The sequence below is a fragment of the Vidua chalybeata genome, chromosome 1, assembly GCF_026979565.1.
Source record: "Vidua chalybeata isolate OUT-0048 chromosome 1, bVidCha1 merged haplotype, whole genome shotgun sequence".
Classification (NCBI taxonomy): domain Eukaryota; kingdom Metazoa; phylum Chordata; class Aves; order Passeriformes; family Viduidae; genus Vidua; species Vidua chalybeata.
This window is the reverse complement of record NC_071530.1, coordinates 101,802,338-101,816,705: the sequence shown is the minus strand read 5'-3', so window position 1 is coordinate 101,816,705 and position 14,368 is coordinate 101,802,338. Positions and strand designations below refer to the sequence as shown.

General features: G+C 43.8%; 1 protein-coding gene across 1 annotated transcript in view; it reads left to right on the top strand.

The window, feature by feature from the left end:
- Window positions 1–474: 474 nt before the first annotated feature.
- The window catches only part of RAB31 (RAB31, member RAS oncogene family), a 61,488-nt gene continuing 47,594 nt past the window's right edge, over window positions 475–14,368 (top strand). Inside the window, exon 1 of the mRNA XM_053960840.1 lies at window positions 475–544. Coding sequence (XP_053816815.1) covers window positions 506–544 — 39 coding nt within the window. The 5' untranslated portion in view covers window positions 475–505. The remainder of the gene's footprint in view (window positions 545–14,368) is intronic.

The following is a 14,368-nucleotide window of genomic DNA, read 5'->3' as shown; positions in this document are numbered from 1 at the left end:
GTGTCAGACTCTTTTAGTCGTTCCCAGTGACAGGATGAGGAGCAATGGCCATAAACTGAAACACCTCAACACGAGGAAGAACTTCACACTGAGGGTGGCAGAGCAGTGGAATAAGCTGTCCAGAGAGTTCATGGAGTCTCCCTCTTCGGAGACATTCAAACCCCACCTGGATGTGTTCCTGTGTAACCTGCTCCAGGTGACCCTGCCTTGGCAGGGGTGTTGGACCAGACGGTCTCCAGAGCTCCCTTCCATCTCTAACGATTCTGTGCTGCCCCCGCTCACCGGCCCGCCCCGGGGCTCAGCCCAGGGCGCGGTCGCAGCCCCGGAGCGCCCCGTGCCCGCTCCCGGCCGGGTCTGGCGGCGCTGGGAGCGGGGGGCAGCAGCGAGGCGGAGCCGGGCGCATGTGACCGGCGGCGGGGGCGGCCCCGGCGGGGCCGGGCCGCCTCGGCGGGGCAGTGCGGAGCGGCGGCGCGCCGGGGATGCGGAGCGGCCGGGCCCCGGGCAGATGATGGCGATACGCGAGCTGAAAGTGTGTCTGCTTGGAGTGAGTAAGGGCGACCGGGGGGTCGCTTCGCCCTTTCTTTCCTTCCTCTCTCGCCTCGCAGGTGGGGGCTGTGGGACTGGGGTGCTCGCTAAGCCGGGGAACACTTCCAGCCTCGCTGTCCCGCTTCCCGGGGGGCGCCGCGTCTGGCGGTCCCGGGCGGGGCGGGGGGCTCGGCCGCAGAAAATTCCTCCACTCTGAAACTTGGCAGCCGCGCACCGGCCTCCATCGGGGCTTGTTGCTTTTGTCTTGTTTCTCAACTTTTTAAAAGTGAGAAGGGCGTAGCGGGCTGGGGGAGGTGGTGAGTGGCTCTCTTTTGGGGGTCTCCCCCAGCGCTCCCCAGGCAGGGGGGGTTTGCCGGCGCAGAGCCATCCTCCCCGAGGGCGGTGGCTCCGCGGAGGTCGCCCTTTGGTGCCAGAACCCCGAAGGTACCTGGGGGGGAAGGGGGTTTGCTGCCCACCCTGGGGGCTCGTCACAGACGGCGGTGGCCACGCCGAGCCCCGTGCCAGCGGTGGGGAGCCGCCCGGAGACAAGCAGCAGCGCTGCCCGCCCCGGTACGCTGTGTCGGATGGCTCCTCCCGGGGCTCGGTCCCGTCTCACCGACGTGCTGCTCGGTGCTTTGTTTAGTTTATTCAGCAGCGCTTCTTTGACTCGACTCCTTACAGGAACGTCTTTTTTGCCTTTTTTTTTTTTTTTTTCGCTTTTTTTGGCGAACTCGCGCGTGCGTTTCACATCTGGAGCAGCAATGTGCTTAGCTCTGCACTTCGTCTGCGCCTGCCCTTCTCTGCCCGGCACCGAGGGAGCTTCCCGGCAAAACGTGCCCACTAAGTTGGCACAAACACTGCTGCAGAGCAGAACCACCTCTCCTGACAGTAACCAGCAGAGCATCATTACTCCAGTACGCAACTTTCTTTTTAAAAGTCAAACATCTCAAATTACCCGGTGCAAGTTCGGCTGCTTTTAGGCCCACATCTCCCCATAAGCACTCAGAGAAGCTGCATGAATGAAGGCGTTTTAGAGTGAATTTGCTTTCATGCCATCCAAGGGAGTTGAAGGTTTGAAAACCAAACACAAGTAAACGCTCCAGTTCTCTTTGATTTGTGTTGACACTTAGCCCAGCAGGAGTGGGTACCTTGCCTTGGAGTAGTTCTTGCCAGGATGTGGTGCCAGGGCATTGGAGAATTCAACCCAAAGTATTTGGCAGTGACCATTCCTCCTTTCTTGGTTAGAATTCCTGCCTTCAACTTTTAAAATGGCATAGTGACAAAAATAAATGTGGTTTGTACAAACATGAGAAGTCTGTGGTAGAATACGTAGATGTCTTGTTTTCTTCTCCAGCAGAAAATGTTGTAATTTTATAGAGATGAAATGTCTTGTGGTATGAGATTCCTCATGTCCATAATTTATTGATGTTTTGTAACATTAAAACTTAGTGGAGGTTTTGTAAGGCAATTGGGTTTTTTTGGTGTTTTTTTTTTTTTTTTTTTTTAAAGACAGGGAAAGAAACCTATAATAATATAACAGCTCTGTGTTACTAGGAGTATGCAAGTATTCTGCAGATTCATTAAAATGATGGGGTGGCAATGGTAGCACTTAGGGAGATGTGTCTGTACTTATAGTCACTTAGTAATGAGTGAGATGTTCCTTCTGTTTTAAGAGGTCATAGTCCTAGAAAGCCTTCTACTTCTGATCACAGACGTCTCATTTACTGTGGGGATTGACACTGTTTTCCCAGAAGAGAGGAATCCTTCAGATGATGAATCCTCACAAGAAGTTTAGACATTTCTAGAGCAGGGAAACTCCATACCTGTCTGTGTGAACAAATGGAGGGATTAATCTTCTGATCTGCTTGAAAGCTAGATGGCAATTCAAAAATACATTCTCAGATCTACCAAAAGAAATCTTGACAGTTGTTTTTTTCAGTAGATCCTGGACCTGGTTAATCTGCATTGTACGTCATAGATCCCTTGATAATCAGTCAAGTTTGGCATGTCCTAGTCCCAAGACAAGTTCTTATCCTTGTTAGAAATATGGATTAAATTGGTTTGTAAACCCATATCCATCCCCACTTCTGAACACAGCCCTAGGCTGCACCTCTGGATCAGACAGGAGGATCATTGACAGTTTCTGGCTTCAAGGTGTGCAGAGGGCCTGGGCTTGGGCTGTTTCTGCCTATTGTGAATTTCCCAATGGGAAAAAATTGCAGCTGGTGCAATGTTTGCAAAGCCAGCTCCTCCTCAAGCTCTGAAGCCCCATTTGGCTATAGAGGGTCTAGATGGGAAGATGATGAAGAGAAATAGAGAAACCAGAGCTGTGGTTCCACATTGCCAGCCCTACAGGCCAGTGCAGTACTCCAGGGTCAGTGCGTGGCCTGGAGCCATTGCACTGGAGAGGGGGAGTAGGTTATTGGCTCCTGGATGTAACCCCACATTGCCAGGAGGGAGCCCGGCCTCTAGTTTTTAGCATTAACCTAACAAAATGGGGTTTGGGTCTCTGCATTTCATTTCTTCCTTCTCTAGAGTATCTTGGGGTTTTTAAAACTCTCTGTAGGTGTCATGGGAGTGATTTGGAGCAGCCAGGAGTAGTGCACTACAAGCTGATGGTTATGAGATTTGTAGCTATTGAAGGAGACACGAGTGAGAGAAAGGCAAAGGGGAAATCTGGGGCAGCAGAAGAGGGTACGAGTGAGTCAGTTTGGAAGGAAGGCTTTGTTGATTGCAGAGCTCTCTGAGAAGGGATGGTTCCAGCTTGCCAGTGGGCTAGCAGGAGCAGGATGCCTGCCTAATTGTCCAGTGCCTCGCAGGTGTAGGAGCTACAGAAGTACAGTTGAGCAGCTCTCTTTAGTATGTTGCCATGCAAGTGTCCTCAATCCTGCTCCTAAACTACCTCCTCCAGTAAATTACTGCTGCTGGGCAGTGAGGTATCTGCATGTGAAAGGTGTTCATCTTCCTGAGTGCAAATACTTGAGCTCTGCTCCAAGTCCTGTCTTGTTACCCCTGACTCTTCCTGGTCTCTCAGTCCAGTTTGTTTGTTCCCAGCAGATGTCCCTGTGTTAGATGCCACGTTTCTGGGTCTGAGCAGGTTTTAGCTGCAGCTCAGTGTGTGTGGTGAAATGAAGTGTAGCTCTCATTTGATTTGCATGGTGTTTCCATGTGGATGCCTTGTTGAGTGGCTGGAGGAGAGAGAAGTGTAGGGGAGCTGCTGTGTTCCTGAGCCATGCTACAGTGCTGAAATGTGGCTGGCTGTGCAGCTGCCAGCTTTCCTAATCTGTCTGTAATTGCTGAGTGCCCTGTGCCTTAGCTCCCAACATTTTCTTTATGTGGGCTGGAGGAGTGATTTACAACTCCCTGCCAAATCCTGATGTAATTGTGCGTGGCAACCACAGAAGAGATTGCCAGGTTTACGACTAAGGCAAAGTTTCTAGTCTTTGTCACTTCCTGAGGAATCTTTGACAACTCTTCATTCATTGGGAGGTGGTTTGCTGACTACCATCTAAAGTGACCTCCATTATTTCTTTCCTTCTGTTTTTGTTTATTACATTTTTGTGTTGTGACTGTGCATCACAGGACCAAAGGAGGTAGGATTGGAACAGGGTCAGAGGTCATCCCTTGTCCCTAAAGTCCTTCTTATTCCTGACATATGTTTCCTCTGTCTTTAAAAACTCACGATCTTCTCCCTGGGGTTATGTCCCAGGGCTTAACTGCTTTTACTGTAGAAAGTTTTTCCTGAACATAGTGCCCACATCTTCCCTCTCTGACACTTTCATTTCTTCACTCTTCTGTTTGTGCCTCTGTTTTCTTGCTCTTAAGAAGTCACTTGCTGGCCTGTGTTCTGCTAGCATGAAAATGCTGTCTGAAGCTGGTGAGCCTGCATTTGTAAAAGGAGTGACATTTCCTCTGTGGAAATTACACTATGATACTGAACACAGATCACTGGGAACCTTTTCATTTGTGCCTAAACATCTGTCCTAGTCAATGCTTTTATGGCCTACGTGTCCCAGTGCAAATAGGAAAGCTGCTGTTAAAAACAGAACGGCGCCCCTGGCATGGTTGAAGCAGTTAAGGAGATTTCTTCTCACCAGGTATGTGCAAGGTGGCCTCCATGGTAAGGTAAGCATCCTGCTGAAGACAGTACCACTGCACAGTGCAGAAGCCACGGGTGCATCAAGAGCTGCAGGCTGCAGTGTTGTAGCCTAAAACAGAGAATAGAGCAAAGGGGGTCATGAAAAGAGGAAAAATGTACTGATGAAGTAAATGTGCGCCTTCTATAATTTTGTCCACAAAAGTATCTTGTCTGAGAGAAGAACAGAGACTGCCAAGCAATTTTCCCCCATGTTAATGGTTCATCATTACCTACACATTCATTCATATTTTATTAGGTAAACAAGTAGCTCTGTCATGGGAGAAATTTTGAGTTGTGACCTGTCTGTCTTGTGAAGTCACTGGTTTGAAGTGTCCATCATTTCAGCCTTTCCATCAAAGGAGCCCTTTCATCTGTATCTCTTTCTTAGCCAGTTATGTTTCTGCATTGTAGTGAAACATCAAATTACAGGTAAAACTGAACAGTAATTTTAAGTCCACGGAGAGCTGAAAGACAGACACATGGTTAGCTAAACTGCATATACGTCATTTTCTTGGGAAATGCTTTTTCTTTATATTCTTCTTTGGTGAAGAATACTCTGAAATACGCACTTAATGTGAGCACACAGCACTTCCATATTCCATTGCTCTGCAGTGCCAGTCAAAAGAAACGTACAAGATACTAAAGGAGACTGGTACTGGTGATTTTGTTTTTATTGTGTTTGTTAATATTGCATAAAAATCCAGTTATGCACCGAGCAAGAAAGGTCTGTTCTCTTGTATCAATAAAAAAGTGTATTCAGAAGCCTAAAGCAGCCTTTTCATATTATTTTATAAGATATTTAAATGGCTACAATTAATTTTTTTGCAATATATACATTAAATATGTAGGTAAAGAATTTATCATAATTTGGAATTCAGGATTTCTTGTTGATCTTGGTCCTCTTTTTTTCCTGATGTATCTACAAGACTTTTTTCTTTATTAGTTTCTTCCAAGGATATTGTGTGGGATTGCTTAGAAGAGTAGACTGGAACATCCTTCTAGGAAAAGGTGATTGTGGAGGCCACACTCTGCTTTCGTTTCCAGCGGCCCAACCAAACTGGATTTCTGAAGAAGCAGAAAGAGGAATTTGATGCAGATTTTAATTTCAGTAGCAGCAAAGCCTCAAAGGGGAAGCTTGTTACTAATCATCTACTGGGTGGTGAAAGAGTACCCTGTGGCTGGTGCTTGTTGCTGTACTTCATGGGCTCCCATCAACTGATAACCAGCTCTGAGCTCCCATCCCATGCTTGTAACTTGCCTGTTGAATGAGTCCATGCAGTGACTATCACCCAGGTATCATATGCAGGCTGTAGTTTTACTGTCTCTCAAATTCTCTTTATATTTAGATTTCCCCAGCCTCTTGCTCTTTTTGATTTCTGGCCAAAAAATTGGGAAATTTCTTGGTTTACAGTAGTTACGGGAAAAAAAAAAAAAACAAACACATTCTTTCTTTCTGCCAAAATAAGGAAGTTGAATGGTGATAAATTATTTTTTTTTTTTTCGTATAGTTGAGTGCAGTTTTAGCCCTACTCAGTGAAGTACTGCTGAGACAGACTATGTGAAGGGGGCAGAAATTTTGCATGCAAACAATACATGGGGAAAAGAAAAACCCTCTCATTTTCATCAAGTGGTTCCTTTTAACTAGCTTAAGCCATATTAAAAGGCTATTTTTAATTTGCATTTTAAGTGTGTTTTCTGACACTCTGGTTGATGGCAGGACTTGTTTCTAAAGCAATAATTTGATTTATTGATAGGATATGTTGCAGTTACAGTGCAGTTGAGCTGCCCATGGGCAAAGGCCTTTGAGTCTGCAGGGCTTTTGTCTGTGGTGGTGTTCATAAATTACACTGCCAGTGCATTTTGCTTGTGTTGGGTTGTGTCTGAGCTGGGTGCAGTGTAGGTGCTGCAGACTGCAAGTGCACATACAGGCTGGAGAGATGTATTCTTGACCTATTCTTTCTAAAATTTCTCAAGGTAATTGCTTGTTGAGAGAAGCATTTACAGGAGGCTGGAGCCATAACTCTGATGCTCTTGCTCTTTTGCCTCCCTGCTGCTCCTTCTTGCAAATGCCATTTGTCCAGTCTTCAGGGCTGCTAGACCCTCCCAGGGCTGCTATTAGTCATGGATTTCCTGGCCACATCTCTGTTCAGATAAGATCAGGACAGGCACTTTTTTTTTTTCTCATTTCCTGCACTATGGTTTTGAGGGGAAGGCAGAGGGGCACACTGAAGTGAATACAGTTGGCTTTAGCAGGTTTGCACTGTTAAAGAATGATAGAATGGTTTGAGTTGGAAGGGACCTTAAAGATCATCTGGTGTTGACCCTGCTGCCATGGGCAGGGTCACCTTCCACTCGAGCTGGCTGCTGTTGACCTCACCTTCTCCCACAGTTCAGGTGCTGCCTCAGAAAATTGAGTGCAGGGCAAGGAGTTTCTTCTCAACTTTGGTGGCTCACCAGCCTCTACTGATGTGGGGGCTGTTTTTGGAGCTGTGGTCTCCATCAAAAGGTCTGGAACTTCCTCTGCTCATATTTTTCTCAAGGTGTTTCTGGGTACAGCCAAGTGCCCAACACATGGTTAGAGGTGCCTTCCAAGAGGGTTGGGAAAGGAGGTTGGAAGCTGGGTAGAGTTGGTCTACTCACAAGCTACCTACAAGTCTTACCTCCATTCTGTGCTAATCACACCTATGGGTTAGATCATCATGCCAGTGAGTGGGATCATCCTGTGCTTTTTAGAGAGGGCAGAGCAAGCCTTCAGTGCTTTGCTCCTTGTCATGTCCCCCACTAGCTCCTGACTGTGAGCTAAGGGCAGCTCATGTGAATATAACTCTGCAGAAGGTGTCTGGAGCTGCCATGGGACACGTGCTTCCAAAGTAAACCAAAATAAAAGATATTTTTATTCTTACAGAGTTGTTTTTCTTCTCACTACATACCTTGTAGAGGCTGGGTAGTGGTGTCAAGGTCAAGGTGAAAGGAAATTTTAAAAATTCCATCTCAGTTTGTAAGATGCCAGGAAAGGGACACATTTCAGTTTTCTTCTGAAACATCTTGTACACCCTTTCCGTGAATGCTCGCCGTTTTGACCACCACTGCCAAAAGACAAAGCCAAGCTTTAGAAAGCCGCCAGCGGAGGTGGATGGGAGGCCAGCTGGGAGTACAGCCCTTGTGTAAGCACATGCCAGTGGTTGATTTACAGTCTCTGGCCTTTCAAGGCTGTGCTGAAAGCTGAAAAACGGGCAGTGGAACAAATGCTTTTTATTTTCACCGGGATATTTTTAAACAGAAATGCTGGTTAGTGCATGGGTTTTATATTTTTTGCAGGCGAGGGTAGAGAAGTTACGGTTTTTCACTTTTTGTTTTGGCCAGAGTATGTTCTTATTTGGGCAACATGTGGAAGTGCATGTGCATGAAATCCAGCCACTAAATACTTTGTGTCCCTGAGTTATTGTTTCCTCCTTTGTCAGCAGACTGACAGGATGCTGCAGACATCATTGGGTGTCCTGGTTGGACCCCTCAGGGGACTATAGTCCCTGCAGGGGACTATAAAAAACTGTAAATTATAAATATCAGGCTCTTACAGGAATTCACCTACAGTTAGGGGCTCTCTGAGGCAGATTCTCCTTCCCTTTAAAGCCTATCACAGCCAAAATAAGTTACAAGAAATTCCTAAAGTGGGTTTAATAAAAAAAAAATAAATTAAAAATTAATTAAAATTAAATTAAAATTAAATTAATTTTAAAAAATTAAATTAGGGGCCCAATTAATTCTGAAGCAAAAAAAACTTAAGGGTTGGTAGGGTCTCATGGTTCATCAGGAAAGCTATGCTTCTGGGCAACAGAACATGTCTGAAGTCACTTGCATCTCTTTCCACGCTCACTGATGATCTGTGGGATACAACTGGGAGATCTTTAACCTTCTCTAACTTATGCTTATAATTGGTAACTGATATCTCCAGTACTGCTGTTGTGTCAGTTCTCCAGATCTACCAATTTCTTTCTGTGAGGGAATTCAGTGGCAAGAAAGAATCCTTAGGTCAACATCTGGTATGTGCCAACAGAGAGAAGCCGTACTGGGAATCACCAGACTTGCCAAAAACTGATTGAAAAGAGCATTTCCTTGAACATGGTGTGGTATCACATCAAGGTTCAGCTTGACTCTTGAGACTTCAATATATAGCTACTTGATTTAAGGGGGTAAAAATATGCTATCACTGTGGTCAACAGTTTAGGATTTAGAAGCGTATTACAACTGAAATATTTGAGGTATTGGTAAATGTACAGTCACAATTTTTCATTTTGAGCATCTTCTACTATCTGTGGAAGGAAATAATAATTTTGTTTGCTTTAGGTAATCTCTCTTAATAAAAAAACCCTCAAACCACAAAAAAATGGAACCTCTCACTGGCTGATACACCCCACTATAAGCCTTTAAGGGTGCACTTCCACTTTGGTGAATGAATCTCGCAGCTGATTAATTCCTGGAGGGATTTAGGAAATGAGAAAGGGAGTATGTTCTTTCTTGAATAGGAAGCCCATTATCTATCTTTTTCTCCTTTTCCTTTGCATACTAAATATAAGTATTGAAGTGCCTATTTTAAGAATCATAATATCAACACTTGAAATATATCTTATTAAAGCTGATATGAACAGGAAGCCTCCAAGCACTTTTAGGCCAGAAGTTATTCATGGTGCATAGTCCATGCTGACTTCAGCCTTTCCAATACAGTGTAGACAAGCTTCCTTTTAGGATATTAATTTTGTGAATGTGCTACAAACATGGGGTTTTTTTTTTGCTACATTATCCCATACACCAGCGGTTTTCTTTTTTGAATGTTATTGCTCTTGTGGAAAATCTAAGGAAAGTTGAAGTTAGTTTTTGTCTTGGTTTGGTTAAATGTCAGTGAGGGAATTAAACCTTGTCTTCAAGTGTTATGACTCCAGCAGCAGAGTGTAGTTTATGTGAAGAATCTTCAGAATTGATTGTTCTGTCCTTTGGCATTTATTTTTTTTCTGCCCTGGATATTTTTGTTTATTTTTTTCCTGTAGAGTGTGCTTGAAAAGAATTAATGCATGCCAGGGCATTAGACAGACAGTTGGACCATGTTTTATGTGACAAAAATGGCAGTTGGATAAAACCAGATAACATAAATTTGATTCAAGATTATGCTAGTGAAACCCTAATCTGAGTAGCATCTTTAAGCATATGTTTTATTCTGAGCATTTGGGTAATCCCTCTTCAGCGCAGTATCAGGGTACATCCTTCAGCCTTTGCTGCATGGGCTAAATTGAATCCCATGCTTAAAGCTCAGCATATGCTTTAATGCACAGCTGAATGCACTGCTGTGTGCAGAATAAGAGAAAATGTTTAGGTAAATTAAGTATTTGAGATTAAATGCTTGTGAGTGATTCCTGTCATTTGACATTAAAGCCAGATAGAATAGCTGAGATCTACCTAAGTTGTGGCCAGGTTTGTCTTCTCCCTTAGGCTGATGTGGGAAAAGGCAGAGAGAAAATGAACCTTTGACACCATAAATCCAAATTTGAAGAGATTGCCTGAAGGAGAGTGGTAGCCCTGCAGCCTAAAAAGTTCTTCAGGAATAGTTTATGACCAAAGAATGGTTTGGGTTGGAAGGGACGTTAAAGATCATCTCATTCCAGTCCCCCTGCATGGGCAGGGACACGTTCCTGTAGACAACGTTGCTCAGGGCATTGAACACTTACAAGGATGTGCAGATCAGTAGAAAAAGGGGTGTAGATGTTGGCATAGAGGAGATTTGGAGGAATGGAGAATAATGGAGGAGGAGGAGGTGGAGTACTGAAATTGTGAGACCAAGGCAGAGCATGGGGGAGCATTGTAGGGGGACTGGTGAGAGGGAATGAGGAACACAGAGGAGTAAAGTCAGGAGCAAGGGAAAGAGAAGCTGAGGATAATAAAACAGAAAGCTAGACAGAGCAAACCAACAAAAGCTAGTAGAAATAATAACATGGGGTGAAAAAACCCCGCCAACCTCTCCCTTGGTTTTTGCCTTCAGTTTCCTTTTAAATTATTTTAAAGCCCTGACTTTGTGCTTTTTCATTTGTGTTTCAAAACACTTTTGGCCAGTGGAGCCTGCAGAATTGTTGCTTGCATTGCTTTAAATTCAGCTGTATCTCTCAGCCAGTCAAAAAGACTGTCACAGATGTGACACAGGGAAGCTTTGGTAGGATCTCATTGGCCAGTTACTATGTCTTCCCCAATCCCTGTGCCTGTTGTTCTGCTGTGTCTGGGATCTGTGGGAACTTTGGAGTTAGTTCCATGTAGTCCCAAACACTCAGGCTGTGACACTGGAAGTGTTTGTCCAGTCAGTCTTTCTTGAGGAAAGACTTCTGTGTGGCTTTTCCTACTTTGGAGAGAAAGATGAAATGCACTCCTTCTACCCCTTTGTCCTTTGAGGAGATGTCCTTAAATGTACTAAACTCCATGGTTAAACATTCAATTTGAAATGTTCCCAGTGTGTTTTCAGTTGAGATTTGCAAAGTCTATATACTTGTGACCATTTCTGGTTCCCAGATTTTGAGTGAAGATGAGAAAAAATGATCAGGTGAATAAAAACTTCCTTCTGCAAGTTAGTTGTAAGTTAGATACTGGTTTCCTAGTTATTTTTGTGATGGAGAGAAGAGGGTGCCTTAACAGTAACAGCAACAACACCTGGTTTTCCTTGAGGGCCTCTCCCTAAAAAGTTGAATTTCATGGCACTAGTGTTACTAGCTTTTAGAACTTGCTGCATTTCATTCCTGATGAAACAAACAGAAGGTGAACACATTCAAGAAGTCAACTGCTTAAGGGCTACAGCCTTGCACTGATAATTTCTCCTGTTTATGAGCCTGTTCAGTGCAGATAGCTTTAGGTTTAGTAACTTCACAGCAGCATACAGTAAATCCACAGATAAAAAACTCAGTCCTGGGTTTTATTATACCATGCTTGCTGTTATCTCTTCTGTTTACTTGCATGAGTGATAGAGGGGAAAGCACCAGGTGGGTCTTTATATGATGCTGTTTAAAATAAGTGGTGATGTTTGCTGTCTTAGGGAAAGCGTCACATCCAGACAACAGGTGGAATGAATATGAAATCACTACTAATTGAGGTTAATTAAAGCTAACAGTTTGATGAAACATTTCTTAACACAGATTTAGGTAAACTTTTGATTGTCCATTTCCCATCCTGCACATAAATTCAGGAAATGAAAACCTCCAGTTTCAAGGATTTTAGGCGTCTCCTTCATGTTGCCACCTAATGTCCACATGGACACATAGTATCTACATATAATTTGCAGTAAATTGTTAATAACAAATAATGGCAAATTTCAGAAACTCTCAGCTTGTCCCCTTCCCCTGATACTCCCTGGAGAAGAAACTTGTTTTATTGTGTCTGGAAGGTTGATGGAGGCAGCATTCCAAAGACTGGCAAATTGTAGAAGCAGCTTGCATAAAACAGGTGCCAATAGCAGCTGGGCAGCCTTTAGGCTGCTGATAAAGGAGACCAGCTCACACCTTAGATGGTCACCAGAGGCTGCTGATTTTGCAGGTTGTATCAGCTAAAAGGAACTGATGAGCACAGGCAGAGTTTCTGGTATTTCATACCTGGTAAATTCAGGTATGAAATCCTTAGTTCCTGTCCCACCCTTGTGGTGTTTCCTGACCTGCTCAAGGCTGATGGTGTCTGGCTGCCCTTGGCCAGTAGAGACCAGTGGAAGAGTTACTTGCTTCTGGTTGTTGGCAGGTGACATACTCGGTACCAGGGCTCTGCTAATTTGGAGCAAACATCCATGGCCATGAGGCTGGTTCCTGTTTGTTAGAGGAAATGTGTGTTTTTATAGCTGCCCCCTGAAACTGCCTTCTTCCTCTCTGTTGCCTGTTGCTGCAAGGGAGAAGGGATTGGGCTTTCTTGTCTCCAGGACTGAAGTTTTCAACTAGTGTTTCAGTTGGAATTCATAATTTATGTGGCTTTTTTCTTCCTCTCTGGTATGAAATGCAATAACAAGTTGCAGGTGGGACGGTTACAAATTGGGAGGAGTATGTCTGAACATTGAATTGAATAGGGTTTATTGAGCTTGGTTGGACAAATTTGTAGGTAATTGAGTCCTTTTACAGTTTTTCCAGGCAATTGCTGGACAATTTTTATACTAGTGAAATAGCAAGCTGAACACAAGGGCCATTTTGTTAAAAGCTGTGGTTGATGGGCATATTGTTGCTTGTGTAAGAGCCACTGCCTTCATTTAATAAAAGAAAATGACTGTTGGTACTTGTTGACAATCTGCAATGTGAAATTACAGTGTTTGGATTGGATTATCAATTTCAGACCAGTTGGAAGATTTTTAATATCTTCTATGGTGGGACAGGAACATAAATTATTTTGTTTTCATATTTACTAAGTGGCACTAACACGCCTGTATTTCTAAGTCATGACTCCTAATGATAGAATTTGACAGTGAAAAGAGGTAGGGTGCTGGAGTATGAACAGCAGCTTGTGTCAAACAGCAATTCAAGTCAAAGATTATCTCCTCATCATATCAGTATTTTGAAAGTTGCAGCTGTTACAATATATGTGGAGAAGGTTCACTTAGGAAAAGAATTTTGTTTGGAAAGAACTACACGGAATTTTTTTATCCCATTTTTGCTGGCAAATTGTACTTGAAAACAACATTTGTCAGGATGCTGTTGCTTAATGTGTTTACTTAACTGTGAAAACCTCAGGTTATTTATGCATGTAGTCTGAAAACTAAATTTAGTTTCTCTAATCACTGCATTGCACAATGGTGATGAAGGATATTTAACCGAATTGTTATGCTGGTGTGTGTGCATATGGCCAATAGAGATAAAACCCCTGCAATCAAAATTCATTATCACTGACAATGTGAGGTACAGTGACTTGTATGTTACTTCCCTTACCTAATTTTTCAACTTCAGGGACAATTATGAGGATTTCTAAGTAGATATTATTCACACATTTTTTACTGTATCTTTAAATAGGAATTTCTCTGCAGGAGGAATAGTACATCAAGTGGATTTTTGTGATTGCGTGTGTGTTTTGAGATAGAACAGGTAGGAAAGGGATGGCAGCATGCAGATGTTAAAAAGTCTCCCAAATTTGTCTAGAAAATGAATTCTGACCATTGGAATTGCCAAAAGTCAGGTATTACTATGAATAAAATTGCATAGGCATTGAAGCAGTACTTGCAGTTTTAATTTATTTTGGCTTTATTTAGCTCCTTGCTGTTTGAGGTTTGACTTGCTGGAGTGATCTGTGAAGTTTGCTTTTAGTTCCTATTTCATTGGTGTTGGGAGTGTGACCCATGGTAAACTAGGGCCCATTTCTCATCCTCACCTGAAAAATGAAGTGGTGAACATTGGAGAGGTTGTACTGAAGAGCTCAGATGGGAAATCAGCAAGCCGGCAGCAGGGAGATGTCATTAGGGTGAGCTAGGGTGGTAGGAGAGCATGCCATGGTTTGAGGTCTCCGAGGGAAGCTGTGAATGCCCCATCTCTGCAAGTGTTCAGGACCAGGCTGGATGGGACTTTGAGCAACTTGGTCTAGTGTCCCTGTCCATGGCAAGGGAGATGGAAATAGATGATCTTTAAGGTCCCTTTCATCCCAACCCCTTCTGTAATTCTATGATTGTGTAACACACTTTCTTATCACTTACATGGCTCCTGTCAGGGTGAGTTTAGT